The sequence below is a fragment of the Mastigoproctus giganteus genome, chromosome 1, assembly GCF_048544385.1.
Source record: "Mastigoproctus giganteus isolate SK-2022 chromosome 1, ASM4854438v1, whole genome shotgun sequence".
Lineage (NCBI taxonomy): Eukaryota > Metazoa > Arthropoda > Arachnida > Uropygi > Thelyphonidae > Mastigoproctus > Mastigoproctus giganteus.
Window position 1 is genome coordinate 230,993,060 of NC_143575.1, and position 25,582 is coordinate 231,018,641.

The 25,582-nt window shown below is 33.4% G+C and overlaps 1 protein-coding gene across 1 annotated transcript in view; it reads right to left on the reverse strand.

Moving 5' to 3' along the window:
* Nucleotides 1-4,689: 4,689 nt before the first annotated feature.
* Nucleotides 4,690-25,582, reverse strand: part of LOC150091592 (sorting nexin-24-like) — a 48,989-nt gene continuing 28,096 nt past the window's right edge. Inside the window, exons 5-7 of the mRNA XM_090369059.1 lie at nt 16,618-16,700; nt 10,540-10,649; nt 4,690-4,775 (exon numbers count right to left, since the gene is read on the reverse strand). Of these exons, the coding sequence (XP_090225185.1) occupies nt 4,690-4,775; nt 10,540-10,649; nt 16,618-16,700 (279 nt within the window). The remainder of the gene's footprint in view (nt 4,776-10,539; nt 10,650-16,617; nt 16,701-25,582) is intronic.

Below are 25,582 nucleotides of genomic sequence, written 5' to 3' on the forward strand. Positions count from 1 at the left end.
GACTGAACATACATTACATTGTCTTGCACGTTGTTCAGTATTGTTAACTCTGAGTTGGAGATCCATCTGACTTAGACGTATATACATATGTATACAAGTCAATGTGTTTTATATAATTATGGGTTCTAAAGAATTAAAAAGTGGAATAAAAAGAAAACACTACTTTAACTATCATTAACAAAATCAAAGTGATAGTACAACTTTAAAATGGTATTCCTGTAAAAAATTTGCTGAAGAATTTGGTATTGGCCAACAGACTGTCATCTAAAGACATTTGCTTTAAAATTTGATGTGGGAGTGATAAAAGCAGTGTCTCATGTAGACAGACATTAAAAAAGCCAAACGACATGTTGCTGGAAGAAGCTGTATTTAAGTGGTATTCACAGCAATGATGAAGTGGAGTTGGCGTATACCACACCAATGCCACCTGATAAATGTAAAAAGGCAATACATTTATCTACCTATCGGTGGATAAATGTGTCTTTTTATAGTTTTTTTTAAATAAAGGCTGTACAGTGATTTTTTTTTTTTTTTTTTTTTTTTTTCCATCAGCACTACCATTTATTATCAATCTGTTTATTTGTGTTCTAAGTTTTTTTTGTCTTTTAGGGCTATCCTTTGCTTCACTAATCTGGATTAGCAAGGGTTTACTGTATAACTACTAATGGGTTAACACAAATATAGCAAAACTTTCAAGCAACCTTCCCTGCACTGAAAAAGTGTTACATTACTGAAGTCAATAATTCACTATAAGAAAATGTACCATTTTCAATATGCTACAAAAATGTTTATTTTATTCTACCCTCCTACAATTAAACCTTACATATTTATCACAAATTTTTCTTTGCACCCAGAACTGTAATCCATATGATATTTCAATAATTTCAAAAAGTCTACATACTTAAATCCAGGCAAGGCATCAGCTTATAAGGCTAACTTAATGAGTATACTGCACTAATGTTATACAACAGTGCATACACATACTACTAAATCAGTTTTCTTAATATATACTGGCTGATATATGGGGGCAAATGATTGGACAAGGTGTATAATTTCCTGATAATATGCATTGTAAATATTGCATGAAGAAATGTAATGTAGCACTGAAATTATCCTGAGTCCTTTCCATTATGCTTGATATATCTCTTTTAGATGTTATGTATAAGAGTGATATGAGGTGATGACCTGTTTTTCATTCCTATCAACTCAAAAATGGTAAAAGCTATGATTTAATATAAGCACTGCTCACCCTGAATGCATTCAAGAAACAAAAAAAAAAAAAAAGCTAATATCAACTCCTTAAGATTTAATCTGGTTGTGTTTACTTTATATAACATTCTATTTGACTAGATTACACAGTGTTCAGTATATAATATATAACACCTATATGCAATCATCATAAGTATTACACTTCAGCCATTTAGAAATTACATTTCAATTGTTAATAGAGTTCCCACATCTAATTTTTAGCACTTAAGATTCTCATCTTGATAAGTCTTAAGAAATGCAACAACCCATATATGAAAAGAAAATCTCTGTACATTTGAAATTATTTTCACATATAAAAAAACTGTATTGCAAATGTTAAAGACAGTACAATATAATCATTTCATACACTGCTTACAGAATTTCAATTTAAAAATTAGCTTCCTGACAAACAGAAAATTCCAATAAGCAAGAGCAGCTTTTTCACTAAACACTATGCCAAAAATTCAATCCAATGGCAATATAACACACTTATGATTTCATAAAGTTCATTATATATTCTTTAATTATATATATATATAAATATATATACAGTAATATCTGATAAGAATGTAGCACAGAAAAAATAGAAGGATGTGTTTAGACAGTGAGTAAGGCACAAAAAGGGAGGAGCAATAAGAGAGGCACCAGGAAGACTAAGGTGTTGCACCTTTTTTTTTTTTCTAATGCATATACATATGTGAAGTCTGAAATCAAGAAATTGCTTTAAAATAAAATTACCATTTCCGTAAAAGGTGCAAAATACATGATTACATCAGTAAATTCACAATATGAGATATTTCCATTAAAATTACTCAAAAAGTGATAATACAAAAGAGAAAATTTAACATATACTGCTTCTATCACAGCATCAGATGGTTTATCTTCATGTTAAATTTTTATGTTTTAAGTAAAAGCAGGACTGCTTTTCCACAGTGAATTCTAATGCATCATTATGTGGGAATGATGCTGTGGTCTTAATACATTCTATAATATAAAATCCAATGCCACTGACTGGTAGCTCTCATAGAAGGCATAACTCACTAACCACTGAGTGAACTAAATTGAGCTTTTGGGGGAAAGGTGTGTGTGTGTGGGGGGGTTAAACTGGACAAATGCTGCCACAGAATTAACTAAAACATTAACATATTTTCAACAAGATCATTTTCTAATGTCATGCTATATTTGATATCACAACCTAATCATGAAAAGAAACTTCAAATGAACTATTATTTTGATCTGCAAAACTGACCTAAATTATAAATAATATACCTGGAGTGAGGGATACATTTTTTAAAAAATTATTTATTGTCAAATTGCTGCCAAATAAAAATTACCCTGTACAAAACTTGATACATTAACTACCAGATTTTATGTAACTATATTATCTCAAAAGTTATTTTGCACTAGATACAACTACTTGAATATACTATCCTTAGTTTTGCTCATTTGTGTCTGTTCTACTCTAAGTGTGCCAAGTGCAAGGGGAATGGAGTTTTCTTTCAGTGTATTACTATAATGTAGTTTTAATATTAAGTAAGAAAAGTGAATATCCATGACACATTTCTTCTATTCAGGCAACTAATAAATTAGCCTTCTATTTGAAAAAAAATTGTATAACCTTGAAAAATAAAAAAGTACACTGTCATCTCTTAAAAATAAAAACAATATTCAATTACAAAAGTTAATTACAACACATCGATTAATCTTTTGCTACTAGACACAAAACACAAATATGGATTCTGAAGGTCAAGAAAGGATATAAGCAATAAAGAAATGATCAATGGTTAGGACCAACAGATTGTAACAGATACTTAAATCCAGAATATCTGGCCTCAACAAGACATCAAATAAGTCAAAAACAAAGAAACCTCAAATAAATCAAAAATAAAAAAAAAAAACCTCATGATTTCTAATGAGCCTGTTCATCCATTTTTCCATACCAATAGAGCAAGAATAATTATGGTACTTTCACTAAAAAAGAAAAACCGTTGGTTTATTCTTCTCTACATCTGAGCTTTCCCCACCAGACTTAATTCATCTGGTAAAGAAGGCACTTTTTGGTTATTTCTACTGTGACCATTCAGTGAGAGATTGACTGGAAGTGTGTGACAAATTAAGTTCTTTGTTAAAAAAAAAAAAAAAATTAAATAATATATATATAGCAACACCTCAAGCATACATTAATAAACCAGAAAATTGTGTAAAAATATTAGTAACAAATGGATTGGTTCTTCTTCCATTTAACATGCAATTTCATTTCCATCACATAACAGGAGCAACTAGCAAGTAAAAATTAATTCAATAACAAAATTTTATACATTTAGATTACAAGTAACACTAATAAATGTAATAACTAGCAAACTAACAGTTTTAATAGTAACCATTATTTAAATAATGGTTACTACTGCATAAAAAGATTCGTTTTTATAAACTTAACCAGTATACATTAATACAAAATGTCACAGAAATAAGGGGAGGGGGTTTCACAGAACAACTTTATTTATAGTGATGACACTAATAGTAATCACAAAAATATTAGTCTCTCATTATGCAAGTGAGCGAGTTACCAAGGGAGATACAACCAAAAAGAAATAAACTTTTGCAAAGAGTGTCAAATCTTAATTGTGCAACATAAACTGGTGTTCAACAATTACAGAGAGTGAGAGAATAATTATGATCATTAGATGAAATTTTGTATATGACCAATGAAAATATAACAAAATTAAAACAGTTATCCAAATGTTATATATATGTTAGATATAACTGATGTATTTTATATGGTTGAATGGCTGTTTTGTTTCTACAATCTCAATATTCCTAAATTTTGAAAAGGGTAAACTTTTTAGGAAGAGGTTTTGAATATTCTCATCTGTAAGAATGCCTCAAGAAAGAAAATTATAAGATTTCAATGAATCTTAACCAAAACAAGCTCTGAAGCAATGACTGTTCTATTATACTTCTTTGAGAGACGAAGTTTCATTTTTGCTTTTGAAGTTGAACGATTACCATCTTGATTTCCATAAGAATACATTATTGCAAATAAAATTTACTCCTTATTTCTGTGATATCTTGACTTTTAGTTATGCACTTTAATGGGTAAATTTTTTGAGAGTGTTATTTTTATTTAAAATTGCATTTTATAAAATTTAACAGCCATAATGTTTCTGGTTTTTCTGTGTTACTATAGAATATTTTATAGACATTTGGCAATTTGTCGCAAAACATAATTGGCTAATTAATGGCACTTTTTTTTATTAATATGACTTTAAATAAAAGAATCTTTTTCTATGAGTTCTGCTTACTGTCTTCATAAAACAAACCAATACAGCTGCCATAATGAATTATGCTGGTCCCTATTTTTTTTTTTAAGTTTAGAAAAAAAAAAAAAAACCGTAACATTTAATTCTTGCATCAACAGCTAAGAGATTTATTACTAATGTCTCACTGATCAATACTATCATCATCATCATCATCTGATGAGTAGAATCCCATAAGAACACCTTTCACAACTATGTCAGATAACGTACCTATAAAGAAATTAGACAATATCTTCATTTTAAAGATGTTTGGGTGTGAAATCAGTAAATTAACTCTACATAATATCCTGGTGAAAGTAAACAGGAATAGCTGCATGAATCAAAAATACCAATGAAAATAAGTTTAATTAAAATACAAATCAAATACCCAATTCATGAACAAATGTTACAATGATTCAAAAATAAGCATCGCCAGTTATGTCACCACCACTGTTATTCACCATGACTGATGCAGTGATGTTTATCCCACAAAAATGCTATTTATAAATCAAAAAGTGTTTGATGCATAAAAATAAACAAATATTTTAGTGTCTCAAACTAATTGTTTACAAATTTGAGATTAAAAAAAAAAGGATTTTTTTTTAAATTTTTTTTCAAACAATAATGGTGTGCTACTATAAAAAAATCAATGCATAGATAAATAACCAGTACTATAATCTTACTATACTGGTTAGACAAGATCATCCTTAAAAAAAAAAAAAAAAGTAACTCTCAAATAATATCATGGCTAACAAGATGATTCTGAACTGCATCCTTAAACATAGATTCAATATCTCAGTGAAAGTATTTTCTTTGATTTTACCACTGATGTCAATAATTGGTTAGTTATCATGCAAAAAGTAAAAATGCAGTCTAGTCTTGATAATTATATGCATGTACTAATAAACAAATTTAAAAGTAGTGCACACTGCTCACATGCAATCACTGAAGTGCACACACTCTTAACACTTTATGGCAGTGTATCCAATCATTACACTCTGGCTTTGTGTCACAGAACAGTTGGGCTCGTGTCCAATTGTTGAAGCATGGAGATTTTTTGAGGATATTCACTTGTCAGTCAAAAATAATAATGGAGATAATATTCAAATAAGAGAGGATAAAAAATATGTTTAAGCTGCAGAGGTGTTTTATTTTCAAAAAAATAATAAAATATTTGTTTTTAATATAAAAAAAAATTTTCCAGCTGCGTTCAGAAAAGATCGAATATATCAAAAAGTGAACAAGAAACAATTTTAAATTAATCCTTGCAATTTTTAATGTTACATAAATGGGGTAACTTTTTTACCCCATTAAGCAAGTGTAAGCACGAGGAAAAGAAAATCATTGATGCATACAGTTACAGGTTAATTTTTCATCCAGGACTTTTACTCCTCACTAATTCAATTAATGAAAATAATTATTAGCTGAACTAAGTCTTCCCTTTAAAATATGTTATTTTATGAATATTAATGCAAAGGATCTATTCAACTCATCAGTCACTGCTTGAGATTATCAATACTGATCTTGCTGCTCTCCGTAGTATGATGCTGTTGTTTTGTTATTGTGCCAAAGCAACTAAAGCTATGAGATATCACCATATTGTCTAATGAAAAAAAAATCAATTTCTGGGTTGGTATGTGGGGGGGAAGGGATCGTGCAAACCTCACTCAAAATTCTTCTTGTCTTAATGGGATTTAAAACTCAGTCCTTTTCACAGTGTGGAAGGCATAACCACTGTGCCACTGACAAGACCTTTAAGGGGCCAATACAAATCATTCCTCTTGTTTTAGTCTTTATATATGCAGTGAATTTTTACTATCTCTTGGACCTCTTTGCCAAAATCTTTTCATAATTTGCATTAAACTTTCTTGCTCCCCCATTAACTTGATTAAAAACCAGTTTATATATTCCAGTGTGTCTTGATAATCTGTAAACATCCCAGTCTTTTTTTCTGATTCAAATTTCATCAACTCACTGGCCAAAATTTTGTCATCCATTTAAAGATATGAAAGAATGTGTAATATCGATGTGATGTATGTGATAAAAGAATTGGCACAGATCTCATTTGGTGTATTGTAATTCTTCAAAGAATTAGTTATTACTATATATTACGATTATGGAAGATATGATGCAAGTGTAGAGCATGCAATTGTTAGAAAACATCTATACTCAAGGTTCATGCTTGAGAACTTTTATTAATTTTTGAAGTCTTTTCATGTTCTTGTATACAGGAAATTAAAAGCACTCTGTTTGTTTTGCAACTGTACAAGCATTAAGAATTACCAAAAGTTTTAGCTACACTACCACATTATAATTATGAAAGCAGTACTGAACTGCATTATAAACACCAGCAAAAAAGTACTATAGTAGAATCCAGATAAGAAATTCCCGCATAAAAGTTTGCCTGTTTGGTTTCTTAAGTTTTATCTCTTAGGTTTCCCAGTTTCATCTCTATATACTGTAATGTATTATTTTCCCACGTAAGAAGTTTCCCAGGTAAAAAGTTTTCCCACATAAAAAGTTCATGATAAAGAATACATAGTGTATTATCATAATGACATTTTCCCACTTAATACATTTTTAAATATAGAAATTCTTTATTTTTAATATTAAAATATATTAATTCTCATATTATGAATGCCTTTACAACAAGTTACCTTAATATTGCACTACCTCTAATAAGTAACACTTCACCACTGAGAAGACTAATGTTACTTATTCTCAGTGGATACCCCCACCCAGGAGTGATGGTGGTATCCACCAAGAATCCACTGGCGAAAATGCTGTCTATTTGAGAATCCAGTGTTGAAGCGTTGCTTATTCTAGGTAGTTCAGGGCAACTCATTGTGAAGGCATTCACAATATGAGATATCACAAAAATGATGCCACCTACTTTGATGATTTATTACGAACTAAAATTATGCTACGCACTAACTTGTTCAATTAGTCAATTTTCCATAGTCTGATACTTTCAGCCTTAAAACCTTTTTAGTATAAAAATTTGGATATAATGGAAGTTACATATTGCAATTGTTTTCATCGACATCTATAACTGAATAGCTTCGACCACATGAAGCACAGTGAAGCATTTGCCTTTAAGTTCTGAATTACTTAGTGGATTGTTCTCTGTCTTATTGTAATTGTGACCTTTTAAGGTATGTTGAAACTCCAAAGGAGCTCATCCTTCCAACTTGGTAATGAGTATAATGAACAGAATGTTAAGCAATTAGAAATCCTCAGTTTAAAAATGTTTCCCATATCTAGAGTAAAATATTTATAAATTCTGAAATAGTACTTAAAAATCATCTTTAACTTATGTACATGTATCTTTTCATTTTCATTTGTGTAGTTAATATTTCATACCCTTAGATCATTTTCCTTCTAAGAAGTTTTCCTGCATAAAAAGGTTCTAAACCTCCAGTCCCTTGGAAAACTTCTTATCAGGGTTTTACAGTAATTTCCATTTGTCATTTATGTTTATAAAAACAAAATTTTGAAAGTTTTTCTCTAATCTGTATTTGGATGGGAAAGGGGAGGGAATCAGTAAAAAAATAATCAGTAAAATAATAAAATTATAGAACCTTTTTTTTTCTATAAACAGCTATTGCAATTATGAACAGAAGATTTTCATTTTCAGCACTCATAATATTACTGCAAAGGGGGAAAATTAATCAAATATTCATAAAATACCTGTGCTGACATCAAAATTTATGATCTGCATACTTCAAGATTCATAAATATTGTGAATATATAGATGGCCATGCATGACTGTTCATAGAATCTCCTTTATGAATTTGAAATGATTGCTAACAGCTGCAAAAAAAAAAAAAAAAGTTCAAAAAATCAACAAAAGTTGAGGTGACACATTAATAAGGATTTTCAATGCACTACCTATGCTATGCAGATACTGCCTGACCGGTTAATGCTCAACACCTTGAGAAAGAAAGAGAGAGAGAACTCTGTAGTCACTGGCTATCACTGAAGCACTTTCTGTGTATTTTTAAACTTAAATACTGCTCTGTTTACTGTAAAAAGGGAAATCATAAGTACTTCAAGTGAGAAAGTGAAAAGAAACATTTTAATCTTTTTCTTATTCCTTTCTCTTACCCCGAATCTAATAATTTAGCCTCTATTGAAATTCAACAGTTCTTTATGTGAAAGCTGCTTACACTAATTATTCTGCTTTGTCATATGTACTGTATTGTGTCTGCAGCTTATTGAGAATTTATATATATATATATATATATATTATTCAGGGATCTCTACTTCTGGCCAAACAATGCATATCCAGGAGTATACAGAGCTCTACTAGGTGTGGCCCTCTGGTAGCATGTGACCTATGGTATGTACACTGCCAATTTGAATCCACATGCTGCACAAAAAATTTTCTGGTTGCAGAGGCTGTACTAAATATAAAAATACATTTACTTATTTTTATTTTTTACATTTCAGCATCTGATAAAGAAGAAATATGTTTTGAAATGTTTTGTCTTGTAATTCAAAAAAGAATACATCAACAGTGTCAGTAGCTCACGTCATCAGCTGCCTACCTCTTTGCCAATTTCTTTATATGATTAACTTTTATGATTATGACTAACTTCAATGCATGGAAATAAAATGGTCCCCTTGGCCCATTGGTTAAAATTTGGAAGGGCAGTGTCCCCCCATTTTCACTCCCAATAGAGCTGTTTCTCACTGAGGAAGTGAAAAGAAACATGGCCAATGTAAAAGCAATGTATTATAAAGAATAAATAATTAATTACAAAGGTAACAAAAAAATTTTAATATCCATTCCACTACCATTATTACAATGCAACAACATAATGCACAATCAAGATCACATCCAACACTATATATACCAGTGCATGATGACCAAAGTAATTTATGTGCCAAAGAATCTCTGAACATTTACATCCTGATGATTTCATCAGCATGAGGGAAAAACAGAATCAAAAACATATGTATTATGATGAAAACATTGGAATTTTCAAGGACACATTGATGTACACTGAGCTATCATTTTTTTTCTTGTTCTTTGGATGCTCTCAAGTAACATTTTTCCCAGGATCATCCAAACAGTGATGGATACTGTGTGATGAGGTATTACAGCAGTGATGCTCTTGAGAAACATTTTTCTCAAGAGCATCAATTGTTGCAATTTTTGGTTGGTATGGTTCATCCACAACTTCTCTTGGCCAGTATGTATTCTACATGATAATGAATTCAAATGCATATGCGTTCATCATCATTTTATCAATCTATATTATTCACTAAAGATCATCCATCTGCACAAATACTTTCATGATTCTCCATAATATGCTTGGTTCTATGACTGTTTCCTAAGTTTTGGAAACCAGTGTATATCATATTTTATTTTGTTGGTGTAGATTTTATCTAATTCATACTCATTTGAAATACACTGGAAAAATCATCACAGTTCTTAAAAATAATAATCACTTGTACTTGTAAACAATCACTTGATTAAGAAGGAAACTTTAAAATAAAAAATATTAATATTTCAACATAGATTATCTATATGCATTTTTTTTTTTTTTTTGGCAAAAACATTTGCATAGTTATGTTTTAATTTTATATTTCTGTTTTTCGTAAGTGCAAAATAAAGACATTATACATGTCAAATAATATTTGCATAAACTGTCTTAATAAATTTCATAAATGACATCCAGCAAACAGAACTAATTATTAATTAAAGAATGCATACTTACTACATTTTTTTTAGCAATAAGTGTATATTCCTTAATTTAGCATAAACAATAGAAATCATCTCTGGCAACCAACAACTATTCACACTATTCATTATATACTGAATAATATACTTGAATATACTGAATAGCACACTATTCAGTATATTCAAGTCACCAACTAAAAATATGGGTAATCATCCCAATTCCCATTATGGCTTCATTAAATCTGTTCACAGTATCACATCTTTCTAACCTGCTAATAACTTTATGGTCACTCAATTTAGACTTACCTTTTCCTACAGATTCCATATAAGAATCAGATGTGAATGTTAATACTGGCTGATGCACAGATCTAGTCTGTGTCCATGCATCCTTTTCTGCTTCTGATATGTCTAATGACCTATAAGAAAATATGATTATTCCTGAAAAAGTTATTAAGAATGTTAACATACTGTGACCTCAAACTCTTTCATTTATGGTAATATATATGCATTCTTGAAACATATATATATTTCAATTGTCTCAAAAATATTGGTACAAATGTTTAGGGGAGGTAGGTAACATCTAAAGGAATGTGAATCGCATATAGGAACCCATAACCGGAAATGTCACGGGAAAATAGTAGCAGAGGCACAAGAAGCAGAAACGACACAAGACAGTAATTAGTGGCAAACATTTATTTGACATAATATTAACAATGGAGTACGAGATGGATGCATTTCATGATGTTGCAACAGATGCTCGAAGGTTCCACCATGAGATGCGATGCATGTGTGACACCGATGCAGTATGGATTGGCGGACACAGTCGAACACACCTGGAGTTTCTTTGACAGTAGCAGCAGCGCAGACGAGTCTCGCCACAAGATCCATTTCCGTCTCCACAGGTGATTCATACACGATAGATTTGAGGGCCCCCCACAGAAAGAAATCAAGGCTCGATAAATCAGGTGAGCGTGGGGGCCAGGCAACAGGTCCACCACGGCCAATCCATCAACGCCCAAAACGCCTGTTCAAATGGTCACGAACACACCTTCCATAATGGGCAGGTGCCCTGTCATGTTGAAACCAAATGTTGCGTCTCACATTTGCTGGCACATCGTCAAGTAACCCTGGCAGAACTGTTCAAGAAAGATCCGATATTTAGTGGAGTCCATGCGGGATGGTAACAAGTATGGGCCGACTAAGCAGTCACCGACCATACCTGCCCACACATTTATTGCGAAGCGATGTTGTGCCGCATAGGGGCACACACCGTGTGGGCCCTCTGCTAATCCATACACTAGATGTATGTCTGCCAGCTCACAGTTTGTATATCGATGCATACTCTTCGTGCGGCAACTACTGCTTGAATGAGTAAACCAGAAATTTTCCCTCTCGCGAACTGATGAACAGCGCCATGTACCGACTTACGGTGACGTTTCCGGTTATGGGTTCCTTTGCAATTCACATTCCTTTAGATGTTACCTACCTCCCCTAAACGTTTGTACCAATATTTTTGAGACACCCTGTATATATACATACACATTATATAACAAATAAAATAACATAATAAATAACATATGCAGGTAACATTCAATAGGCAGCTTCACAATACATTATTATGTAAGATATTACAAATTTTATGGTAAAGTCAGGCATAAAGCTAAAAGTTATATGGATAGCTGACATGTCCTCTTTTAACCATTTTTCAGATATTCTGCCAAAGATCTAACAACTTCTGCATATAGCATGTATTCACAAAACAAGGGGTGTGCACGTGTTGTTTGCTATTATTGTTGTTATAGTAGGGTTTTTTAGGAGCATTAGCAACTTAGGCCATATTGCCCGGTGTATACTTCTGTAATTTGTGTGTTCTGCAATCAATTTTCTGTTTGCTGGACAAAAAACCCAAGTTGCTGGGAAAAAAACCATGCTGCCCTAGCCTGAGAAACTCAGCCACATTGTGAAAAAGACCCATAAAAATTGCTCGTGTCGACAGGACTCAAACTCTGGTCTTTTTCACCCGGTGTGGGGAGGATGGCAATTTACCTACTGTACTACCCATGAGGGAATGTGCGTGCACTCTGTTAATGCTTATTTATTTGTATCAATAAAATTGCAGTATCTCCTCTTTGACTTAAAACCAAGATATCAAATCCTATATAGTCACTGCTATCTCTTTTTTACTCACCGAGAGAGATAGAGAGAAAAGGAAGGAAGAAGGGGGGGGGGACATTATTTTCGCAACTTCATTCAAAACCATGCCCTCTTTAGCTGTGCTAAAGAGGGCATGGTTTTGAATGAAGTTACAGAATAATTGCAAATATTATAAAAATTAATAATAGGTTAGATACTTCAACTTTATATAGAACATAAGTAGGTATTTTTTAATATTATTTACAATTATTTACAGGTAGATAACTTTCAGTATTATTTACAACTATTTATAAATTGGAATCACTAAAATATACTTTTCTTTTGCTTAACAAAAATTATACCAACCTATGGTTTGCTAATAGCTGCAGTTATGTGCATATTACACTCAAACAAACACATTCAGTTTTCATTAGCTTTTAACCAGAGGCAAAAATGAAATAACATCAAATTATTACAGAACATTCAGTATAACTATGTAGTATGTCATTATGAAACCCAGTGGATACTTTAGAATTTAAATATAGTGGTATTCTAAATCAAAACAATAATATATTATTAAAAAATGAATCAGCCACTATTAAATTTATATCTACTGATGTCAGTTATACAACTCATATATAACTACATTAATAATAGCAAAACATTCATCATTTTACTATACCTGACTTCATATTTTAAAAAGTGCCTCCCCATCTATATAACTGTTTTGATGATGTTGCCACTCCAAGAGTGAGTGGGAATTAAATCATTGTGGTGTTGTGCATGAGAAATCAATATTATGGAAAAATCAGTGTCTTGAATACAAATTTCATTTTCATTTACAAGGTCATTTCAAAAGGTTGTTAAAATGTGCCTGTTTATGTACGAACTATCTTGAAATTTTCTAGTAGGTGCTGCCATCTCTTATCTGTGTTTCCAAGCAATCGTAGACACATGAGGGCTGTTCAATAAAGAATGATCATAATTTTTCACAAACTACACGGCTTGCTATTTCTAGCTGAGCTGCAGAATTTAAGACCAAACTAAGCTGAATCGCATAGCAACTGCACAGTTGACTTGTGCACACAGTGACCTTGGCAGTTGGTCAAGTTTATGCCTGTTCAATTTTGCCTAAGTAACAATGGACGTTTGAGACAGAAACAAATTTTGTTTCTGTCTCAAGAAAACATCAGCTGAAGAATATAAAATGTCAGAAGAGACTTATAGTGAATATATGCTTCCATATAGCACAGGTCACAGGTGATTTAGAAGATGGATGCAATGCAATCACAAAAATTTGTGGTTCTGGAGCTCAAACAACTGCTGTCATCACAGAAACAATAAATAATATTTCTGTAATCATGAAAGAAGATCGTCATATAACAGTGTATTCTCCATGACCATTTGCATATGATACATGTTTGTGCACTCTGGGTTCCAAGACTACTCACAACTGAGCAATAGCAAGTGCATGGAGGTTTGTTTGTCAGGAGCCTGCAACAGATGGTTACTGAAGATGGTGAGGTTCTGCACAATGTGATAATGGCAAATGAGACATGGTTTCATCATTCTGATCCAGAGCATAAGCAACAAAGCCCTGTTTGGATGTCTACATCATCGCTAACAACTAAAAAAACAAAGGTTGTGGCTTCTTCAGGAAAGGTTATGGTTATCTCTTTTTTTGACATTCAAGGAACGGTTTACCAGCATGTTGTGTTATTTCATACGACTGTTATGGGACCTTACTGTAGAACCATACTGCACACTTAGCAGATCACATTCATTGCAAATGACAACTTCATGCAGGTGGGTGGATGTTACATCACAACAATACAAAACCTCACATTGCTCATACTGTCATTGAGTACTTAGCCAGTGTTAAGGGCAAATGTGTTCCTCATCCATCATACAGCCTTGATCTTGCACTTTTTTTAAATTTCCAAATTTAAATAAGGAGCTGCAAGGAAAAAATTTCCAGCCAACAGAAGTTGTAAAGACATTGGAGGAAATTCTCAAATGCTTGTAAAGACATTGAAAAAAATTCTCAAATGCACGTCAAAAAATGGCTTCGAAATTTTCGAAGAATGGCAGAAATAACAGGTGCAATCTTGTCCATTTCCCATAGCTCTTTTGGTTCTGCCATCTGTTATAAACTACGGGAGCTGTTCAATAAAGAACGATCATAACTTTTTTTTTTTTTTCACAACATACCATATTTTGATGGTCCTTTTAAAAGTCATTTGATGAAAATGCAATTACCCTAACAGTAATTGACAAAATTGCACCTGTTACGACACAGTGATCCAGTTTGAATTAAAGAAATTCTCTAGAATACAGATCCAGTGGCTGACAAAACTGAATCCAGTGATGCATAATTATATGTAGAGGATATTACTGCATCAAAAAAAGTAGTTTGTTTTTTAATTCTGATTTGACTTTTGACAATAATTTCACTCTAATAATTGGATATCAAGTCAAAAAAAGATTTAAAAGCCTACCAGGAAGCAAATGATATCTCATGAATGATTTGTCAGACTTTTGCAAGTAGGGAGCAGAATATCATTATCCCTCCATAAAAGGCAATGTAATTGGAGGATGCACCTAAAAAGATGGCACAGAACTTCAAAAAAGTTCAAAGAAGGCAGCCAGATTGGTAAGATACACTAACAATTGCCCTCAGGAGAAATAGTTTTAGAATGTGCAAGCTGCAAAGCAATTTGACTTTGGGGGAGGGGGGCTGAATAAGGTGTACAAGGGGCCTGAAAGGGATGAGTAAAATAAATGAGGCAAGTATATTTTCATTAGCAGGAGAGACAAGAAAGAAGTGGTACAAATATAAAATCTTAAGAAAAAAACTAAAGGCTGGATCTTGTAAAGAAGTTTACTTTCACACAGAGCACTATAGATCCAAGGCAGTTAAGGCAGAAAGTTTTGTAAGGTTCAAAGTAAAATCAAACTTTTTTTTTTTTTTGACATATATAGAAAAAGTTCGTTTCCTTGAATCATTTGACCAATTTAATACTAACATACCTCAAGTTATTAGTCTATATTATAGCAGTGTATTATGTCTATACAAATATACATTTATTAATTTGCATATTGTGCACGTTTGAAAAACTCATGGGGAGGCTACTCTTTCTATCTGTATTCAATTAACTGCATCCCCAATATCTCAAATTATTTATAATAAACAAATGAAAGTATGATACAGGTGTTCCAGCATTTCTCATAAAGGAAAAATCTTCGTGAGAAATGCTGGAACTTAAAGTTGGTGCTTTCTCATAAAAAAAATCAAATTTTCAGCACATGTTCTGTTAGTCCCTGGAAAGGTTTTGGACTCAATTCAGATTGCCCATTAAAAGTATTTTAATGATTAGCATTATTCAAGAAGGAAAAGTTGAAGTGACACCAAATTTTAAGCATATGTTGGGAAGGTTTCCTGGAAAGGTATTAGGCCTAATACTGATTCCATAGCTCCACTCCCCTATTTTTCCTTACAGAAATTTGCTATAAATTTGAAATAATAGCTCCAGTCATTTTCAAAAATTTCAGGACTTATTTAGAGTATTTTTAGGAACCTTTCTACTAAATGTCACATTAATAGGCTAGTACATTTCCCCTATGCCAATTCTTGTGGTAGTATTCAAGCCATGTGCATTTTGTCTCTATAACATGTATATTCATGGGCCAATTTACATATTGTGCAAGGCTGAAAAACTCAAAATACTAACAGTGGGTGAAACCTACTTCCTCCACCTTAAACTGTCTAACTACAGCCCCAAATGAAGGGGCCTTTAAGAATTTGTACAGTCACCAACCGAATCTACACACAGAACTTAAGGTCTGTGTGTATATTTGGCATAAGTAGCATGGTGGTACATAAGTGGCATGGTACTATTTCTCTGGTTCACAATACTGTTGGATCACAATTCAACAGACCATTTGAGGGAAAGGGATGAAAGGGTTTCTATAAGACTGACTTATGGACGTTTTTCCTTCCCATGAACCAGGAACCGAGGGTTGTTATCCAGGCTACAATGCCGAATATGTACTGAATACACCTGGATGACTATTTTCATTACCATTATCTCCCAGTTTCCAAGGAACCTTTCAAAGCTCTTGAAATCTTGAAGCAAATAAATATCCTACAGAATATGTGGGCGTTACAAATAAAATTTTCACTAATTGTAAAATTAAATATACATTAATGATAATAAAAATGAAACACTTTAGCGAATATTTGAAACTTACACTACACTGGAAGATGGAGAAGGACTGGGAAGAGACAAGAATTTCTGCAGCTGTTTTGGAATTGGTTTGAGCCTTAGCAGTGCCTGTCAAATGATACAGCACAAATAAGGAATGAATAAACTAATACGAGAGAGAGAGAGAGAGAGAGAGAGAGAGAGAGAGAGAGAGAGAGAGAGAGAGAGAGTAAATTTGTAAATCAACTCATAATTGACAATAACATTTAGAATTTTTTAAGAATAAATTTGTAAGAACACTTGAGGATACATCGACTTATGGCATATTTTTTATACAAATGATGTTATATTACAACAATATATCATAGAGAATAATACTGATGCATTGGCTGGATGAGTTTATTTCTGATAATTAAACGAGAATTAATTTATTTATTTATGAAAATTAAATGAGAATTAATTTATTTATTTATGAGAATTAATCGAGGAAATTTTTTTATGAAAAAAAGGGTCTGTTTTCAAATTGAATATAAAAAGAGATGTCTTCAAGGAACTTTTAACCAGAAACTAATGCTTACAGTCAGAGGATAACAATTATTTTGAATTACACAACCCTAGTCCCACTGAAAATGGTATATCAGGATTGGAAAAATGAATGTTTTTCAGAAAAATTTGGTCCATTCTTCAGTAGTTTAAATGATCGAAACAGCAATGGCAGCAAGATGTAGATATAATTAAAGAATCAGTATTACCTAATTGCAAGATGAATTATATGAAAAGTACAGTTAAATAATGTTATATAAGAAAATGGCCAAAACCTGGGGGTGACTGTAGCAAAGATGAAAATATAGTAAAGTATAACCTATTGTGCTTCTTTATATCATGGTTATGATCAAGTCCCATAAGGCTGACTTAAAAATATGTTCAAGGACCATCAATTTCACATGTGGCAAAAGTAAACATTTACTGTACCTCTAAGAGGGAAGCAGCTACTGTATTCTCTCCTATTGTATATTCAGTAACTGTTTATAAACAACGGATTTATCTAACACTAATTAATGTAATTTGCAATTTCTCTTCTATCTCATTTCAACTAGAGATACAGTAAAAAAATACATCAACGAATACAAATTTTTCATGTGGCACTCACAAAATTAAACATTACCTCTGCAAGGACAGTTCCAGCACTATTATATTTGTAAATTCAGTTCACAAAATGTACTGTAATTGACATTACAAAAAACAACATTTCTGTAAACAATTTTTTGTGAATTTTTGTAAACAGCACATGAAATCATATTTAAGTATCAAAAACTGTGAAGGGTTTAACACATTTGCTGCTGGAATGCAAACTTGCATCAAAACGAATGACAATTTTTGTCCCCTGATGCACATTTGCATCCATTCAGCTGCAGCCAATAAATGAATCTTATAAAGGAAAGGCACATGAAATGAACAACTGTTTGATAGTGGCATACTGACTGAACCATGAGCTATTTGCATTATGGCTGGGTTTTTGCTTAGCATCAATCGCACTGTCTAGAGAGAGAGCTATAAAGCTGTGTACTTGGTTTACAGTTTCACATGTTTATTGCTTATGTTGAAGTTATTTTATCTGGTTTAGTTTTTTCTTTGTTTATGTTGAACTTATTTTATCTAATTTAGTATTTTATACAAAAATAAAACAAAATAAAATTTTTAAGATTATGCTTGCTGAATTTTAATTCAATAGTTTGTGAAAAACAAAATATCATCCTTAATGTGTGTCAACTGATAAAGTTTAATGTAAAAAGTATTTTCCTATAAAATTTTATCCTAAAGGGTTGTTACAATGCAGCCACAGCCTGGGACAACAAGATTGAAAATAAACAGGGACAGACAGTACATTGAAGCTGATAACACTGAATCAGCTCTTTATAATAAGTCATCTGATACTGAAATTGAATTCTATTCATGCAATATGGATCAATCTCATTCAAATGCATCTGTTGATGTTAGGATGCTACAAACAACAGTGTTACTTGGAGTGATGATTCTTTACAAATGAAATCCCTTCCATTTACTAAAAAGTAATGTCTATTTGTTCCTGTGCCTCAAAGCACAGTTCTCTGTAATTAGCAGGCTGTTGCATCTGCTGCTAATAACCCAAAATACATTTGTGAAAAAAAAAAAAAAAAAAAAAAATCAGATAGTCTAATCCAGAGTGTAATTTGGCCATTCATTTTTGCACTGGTTTCTGTGAAAAAATTTCCAAGATACAAGTTTTACTTAGTGGAAAACTTGTATCTTTCATATATTTTCAGGAAAAAATTAATTGCATAACTCAACGGCTACCCGCTCGAGGGAAAGGGGAAAAAAATTATATATATATATATCCTGAGTGATCACTGAATTATTACCACCCCTATGAAAACTGAACGTGACCCGTTGACCACGTAAGGTACGAGAGTGTGCAGTTAGTCAACCTACATAGCATGATAAGGTGTTGGTGGTCAGTAGGTAGTAAAATTCGGAGCATGATTGGTAAAAGGAAGGATTTATCAGAGTTTGATAGATGGTCAAACAACAACCCAACAGTAAAACTGCAAAGGTCAGCGAAAGGTTGATGTTAGAGGTGAGTGCCAGGTTTTTTTTTTTTTTTTTTTGATTTGGTAGTTGTTGGCGCATTGGCTTCTGTGGCCATATTGCACCTCCCAAGGTTTTTGCAGTACTTTGATCCAAGCCCGAGGCGGGAATCGAACCCGCGACCTTTGGGTTGCCGGGCAGGTACTTTACCCACTCGGCTAGCCCGGTCGGCTGAGTGCCAGGTCTGACGACTCGTACAGGCAAACAGGCGCAGCACTATTGAAGAGCTGACTACCCAATACAACATGGGCCAACTCGGAACAATATCTGGCATGACCAACATGTTGCACGCTCGCACGTGTGGGCTATACCAGCAGACTACCCCTACGGCATCCTCTCCGAACCAAGGTTCATCGGCATAAAAGACTCGCCTGGTGCAAACAGCATGCAAGTTGGATGTTAGAAGACCGGAAGAAGGTGTGCTGGTCGGATGAGTCACGTTACTCCACACCGTGGATGGTCGTGTACGGATTTGGCATCAACAACATGAGGCTCTTGATCCACCATGCATGGTATCAAAAGTGTAGGCCGGTGGAGGTGGTTGTATAGTGTGGGGCATGTTTCACTGGCAGGAACTTGGACCCCTGGTGCATGTGGAACAATATACCAATAGTCTACGCTATCATCAACTGCTTGCTGACTGTGTACACCCCGCTATGTTACACTTTTTCCCGAATGGCAATGGTGTCTTCCAAGATGACAATGTGCCGAGCCATTGGGCACTTGTTGGGCAGAAATGGTTTGAGGAACATAGTTCTGACTTCCAGCATATTGATTGGCCTCCGAACTCTGCCGATATCAATCTCAGAGCACTTGTGGGACACCATGGAAAGGTATATCAGGCATCTGGATATACTAATCACCTCCATACCTGCTGCATTGCTGACTGCATTACACACAAGCTTGGTTGGCCATACCTCCCGAACACTTCATTTTGTTGAATCAATGCCATGTCGGATAGCTGCTGTACTGAGGGCAAAAGGAGGTATTACTAATACTTCGTAGGAAGCCCTATCTAATACTTCGTAGGAGGACCTACGAAGTATTAGATAGGTGGTCATAATTCAGTGATCACTCAGAGTGTATATACTGTGTATATATATATATATATATAGGGTTATTCAAAATGAAGTCCGGGGTTACAGTACAGGAATTGTTTGAAACCCCGGACTTCATTTTGAATAACCCTATATACGAGGTGTGTCTAAAAAGTAATGAGACTGGTGCTATAAATTTTTTTATTAACAACTGAACTACAAATCAACATTATCCCTTTCAAAATAGTTCCCTTGGGAAGCCATACACCGCCGGAGACATTGCTCCCACTCCCGATAGCAGTGCTGGAAGTTTTCAACTGAAAGTGCCTTTAGCTGGTCTGTCACAACCTTTTGGATGTTGTCCACAGTTCCAAAATTACAACCTTTGAGGTGGAATTTGAGATTGGGGAAAAGGAAGAAGTCATGCAAACTCAGATCAGGTGAGTATGGGGGCTGCGGAACCACTGGAATATCCTTTTTGGTCAAAAATTCAGTCACGGAAATGGCAGCGTGATGGGGAGCATTGTCATGATGCAGCATCCAAGAGTCTGCAATCTCCAGCCGGACATGATTAACCCTTTTCCTGAGCTGTTCAAGGACCTCACGATAGTTCTGTTGATTAACTGTTTGTCCTTGAGGCACGTATTCCTTACGAACAATACCTTGACTGTTGAAAAAACTAATTAGCATAGATTTGATTTTCTATTTTCTCATTCTTGCTTTTTCGGGCACAGTGAGTTGCTCGTGTGCCACTCCAAACTTTGTTGTTTGGGTTCGGGATCGTACTCGAAAATCCACGCTTCATCACCTGTTATGACATGTTTGAAAAAATTTGTCATTTTCGATGCGTTCAAGAAGGTCCAGGCACACATTCCTTCGGTTTTCCTTTTGTTCGTTGGTGAGGTTTTTTGGAACCAGCTTTGTACAAGTTTTCCGCATGCCCAATTCCTCAGTCAAAATGTCATGAATGGTTTGGCGATTCAAATTCAACTCACTACCAATCATTCTGATTGTCAAACTTTGATCAGACCTCACAAGAGCCCTCACTTTGGTCATATTTTTGTTCGTTTTTGACATGCAAGGTCTTCCAGAACAAGGTTTTCAGCTTCCACACTCTCATGGCCATCCAAAAATGCTTTATGCCATCTAAAAACTTGTGCCCTCGATAGAGGCACAGGTTTTTAGATGGCATAAAGCATTTTTGGCATAAAATTATAACGGGCTTATGGAGAGCATGCTCTCCATAAGCCCGTTATAATTTTTTGTTTCTGCTGCGTTTTCGTTAAGTTTGATGCAAAATTTGATTGTGCAACGCTGCTTGAGATTTCGTTTTTCCATTTCACAACGTGTCACTACTACCCACATACACAACTCGCTGTCAAGTTAGATGTGTTAAAGCTATCGAGTTGAAACTTGCACTGAACATCATGCCAGTTTCCGAGTCACGCGTTCAGTCTCATTACTTTTTAGACAGACACACCTCGTACATATATATTTTTATGTAAATATTGTGCATTATAGTTAAAAGTCATTGTCTGACTGTTTAGCTAACAGGAGGTCAAATTAGGAAGGTAATTAAGATAGAAATAGACATTCTTGCCCTCATATTACACTAATAGCCCAGCATGTGGAAGAATTTTAGGTGTAGGAAAGCAAACAGTATATGATTAAAGAATATAAAGCTGGTGCTCAGGTTATCCGGGAGCACAATTTCCTGTTTGTGTTAGTAACAGCCCTGAACATGGTAGATATATGCATTAGGAAGTGGTTGTCTGTATATCTATATGCACCAAAATCTTACAATTAAAATTATATTTAACATCACTGTATACTCTTATACTTATGTTGCTATAATTTTAAATTTAGATTAGTGGGTAACTGGCTGATATATGTGATATGGTATCTCTTCAGGATGCGACACTATTTCAGCAAAATATGCCAAATTGAGGGCTCTTGTGAGGTCTGAATAATGGCTGGAAGTCAAGAGAAGAATAAGTTTTGGATAGATAACATTCAGGAAAATTAGCATCAGCCAAAAAATTATTAAAACAAAATGATTTTATTCATTTTTTTTTTTTTTTTTTTTTTTTTTTTTTGGCTGATGCTGCATAAGCTTGCTTTCTTACATCATATGCCTCTACTAATGCTAAATGTACAGGCAACTGTGGCATCTACGTTATGTTACCTATACTTAAAAAAAATAAATAAATAAATAAATTATAATTTGAAATTTGTTAAAAATAAAAATAAAAGTTAATTTACATTATTATTCGAAAAAAAAATCTACAGTATTAATTAAAATTTAGTTATTAAATAAAAATGTGAAATGGTGATATATGTTAAAAAAAAATTCAAGCCCCAGCAAGGACTTACCGTGCCATACATTGTCGACTGAACCAAAAAGTGATTGAATTACTTTGCTGCATTAAATTTCAAGATTGTCGCCCTCTGTTGTGGGCTTAAGTGGCGAACTGTTATGGACTAGGAGGATTAACCATATGTAATCCAGGAAACATGCAGTACTGCATGCAAAAATGAACAAAATGCGAAAATTTAAAAATAATAAAAAACGAATACATGAAAATAATTTTAAAAAAAATGAAGATCAAAGACTAATATTATATGCATTGAATATATACATATGAAAAAGTAAAAAAGTATAAACTAAAATAAAATTCTAATAACTAATTCTATATACAGGGTTATTCAAAATGAAGTCCCGGGTTTGAATTGCATTCCTGTACACACAATTCTGGACTTCATTTTGAATAACCCCGTATATCCTATGTCTCACTACATTAAATTAAACTAAAATAAAACTAGAATACTAGCCTAACATAAAGCTGCCCTCCCCAGAAGTGTTCTCTTTACATGCTACAGGGTTTAGACTATCCCATGAAGGCTGAAATAATATATTTACAAAATATACATAAAGGGAAAACAAAGGACTTAAATCAGCAGCCATGAGCAGTAATACAGAAAGACAAATGATACTGAAACTGAAGAATACCGATGGTGTACTTATAAATAGCAGAAGACTACTATAGAGAATTATACAAGGAGCGAGGGAATGATGCCAACAGTGGGGAAGATGGATCGTAAATTAGTAACACATACAACATACCTGATATCCTTCCTGATGAGGTAGAACATGCATTGAAGAAAATGAAGAATCAGAAAGCCCCGGGAGAAGATGAAGTTACTGTAGAGTTGTTAAAATTGGGGGTAAGAGACATGACACAAACTGGCAAGACTCTTCACAAAATGCATTAGAAAAGGTGTGATGCCTAAGGAGTGGAATAATGCAATCATAGTTTTGCTGCATAAGAAAGGAGATAAATCAGAAATTGGAAATTATAGACCAATTAGCTTGTTATCCCACATTTACAAGTTGTTCACAAGGGTCATTACTAACAGATTAGAAAGAATACTTGATGAGAATCAACCGAAAAAGCAAGCTGGCTTTAGGACTGGATTCTCAACTATGGATCACCTCCACGTATTATCACAGCTAATGGAGAAAGCAAATGAATATAAAACACCATTATGCCTGGCATTTGTGGATTATGAAAAGGCATTTGACTCCATACAGCATAAGGCAATATTTCGGGTACTGGAAAGACAAGGCATAGATACAACATATATTATGATTTTGAAGAAAATATATGAGAACGCTACCTCCTTTATTAGACTAGACAAAGACTGTGAAATTTAAAATTGAGAAAGGAGTTCAACAAGAAGACAATATCTCCGAAGTTGTTTACAGCTGCCCTTGAGGAAGCTTTCTAAGTACCGAAACCATTTATGATTTGCAGATGACATTGTGGTCATAAGCCACGATCCAAAGAATTACAGGAAAATCTTAGTCAGTTATGCAGAGTTAGTAAGGATTTTGGACTAAAGATGAATATGGCTAAAACAAAAGTAATGATGAACAAGTATGCCACAGAAAGGGATATAATCATTGAAGGAGCAGTAATTGAAAAGATGGAGTAATATACTTATCTGGAGACAAGTCATTGGCTGTAATAATGATAAATGGCTGGAAGTCAAGAGAAGAATAAATTTTGGATAGATAACATTCAGGAAATATAGTCGCATACTGAGGAGCAATATCCCAATTTGTCTGAAACGTAAAAATAATGAACCAATGTATACTCCCCACCATAACTTATGGAAGTGAAACTTGGGCACTCACCAAAAGAATGAAAGAGAAGCTGAGAATGACACAGTGAAGAATGGAACAAATTACATTGGGAATCAGACTGTTAGATAAGAAAAGAAACACATGGATTAGGCAGCAAACTCAAGTAAAGGACATTCTTATCAAAACTAAAGAACTAAAATGGTCTTGGGCAGGTCACATAGCTCAAAGACATGATGACAGATGGACTAAGAAAATAACAGAATGGTACCCAAGAGGAGCTAGAAGAAAACCTGGAAGACAACGACGGAGATGGACAGATGAAATTCATGAGTTTGTGGTGGGTAGTAAATGGATGGCCATTGCACAAAACAGAAGGAACTGGAAAGTTGCTGGTGAGGCCTTCATCCTGCAGTGGATTGAAAATGGCTGATGGTGACATGATGGTCCTGTCTTGATGCTGGTTTTGTTATAACTCTGTACAGTCCACTTCTTTTGTTGTTTCATTATGTATTACATTATTTAAGTACTTTTTGATAAATCTGTCGGGAATTCTGTTCTTAATGAGCTTGTCTTTTAATGTCTCAAGTGCTTCAGATCTATTTTTACTATTGTTGCATATTCTTATTGCTTGTGAAGTAATTAATTTCTCTGTATCTTGATTAGTATATTGGAGCTCTAATTGCTTAGGTGGTGTAATATATATTACTAATTAAGATTAATGAGAATATACTAATTAAGATTTATAGGAAACCGACAAATACCCGCAAATTCTTACATTGTTCTAGCTATCATCCGTTCACACATAAACGAAGTATTATTTTTAATCAGTTTTACAACATATATAAATATAACTCTACTCAGGAGTTATTACTAGATGAACTTATATGGTACTTGTGCAAAGATTTCTAAATAGGGGTTATACCATTTGGTACCATTATGAAGATAAGACAACAAGCAAAACATAAACTAGAGGCTGGTATAATGAACAATAGGTCTGAAAAGAAACATTTTATTAAAGTTCCATATGTATAGTATTAGTACAAGAAATTTTTAATATCTTTAAGAACACAGAATTTAAGATAGTTGCCCAACCGATTAGTAAACTCTATATATATATACATATACATATATATACATATATATATATATATACATTTAATTGTAGATTGTTACCGATTATTGGTGTTTTTCATATAAGTATT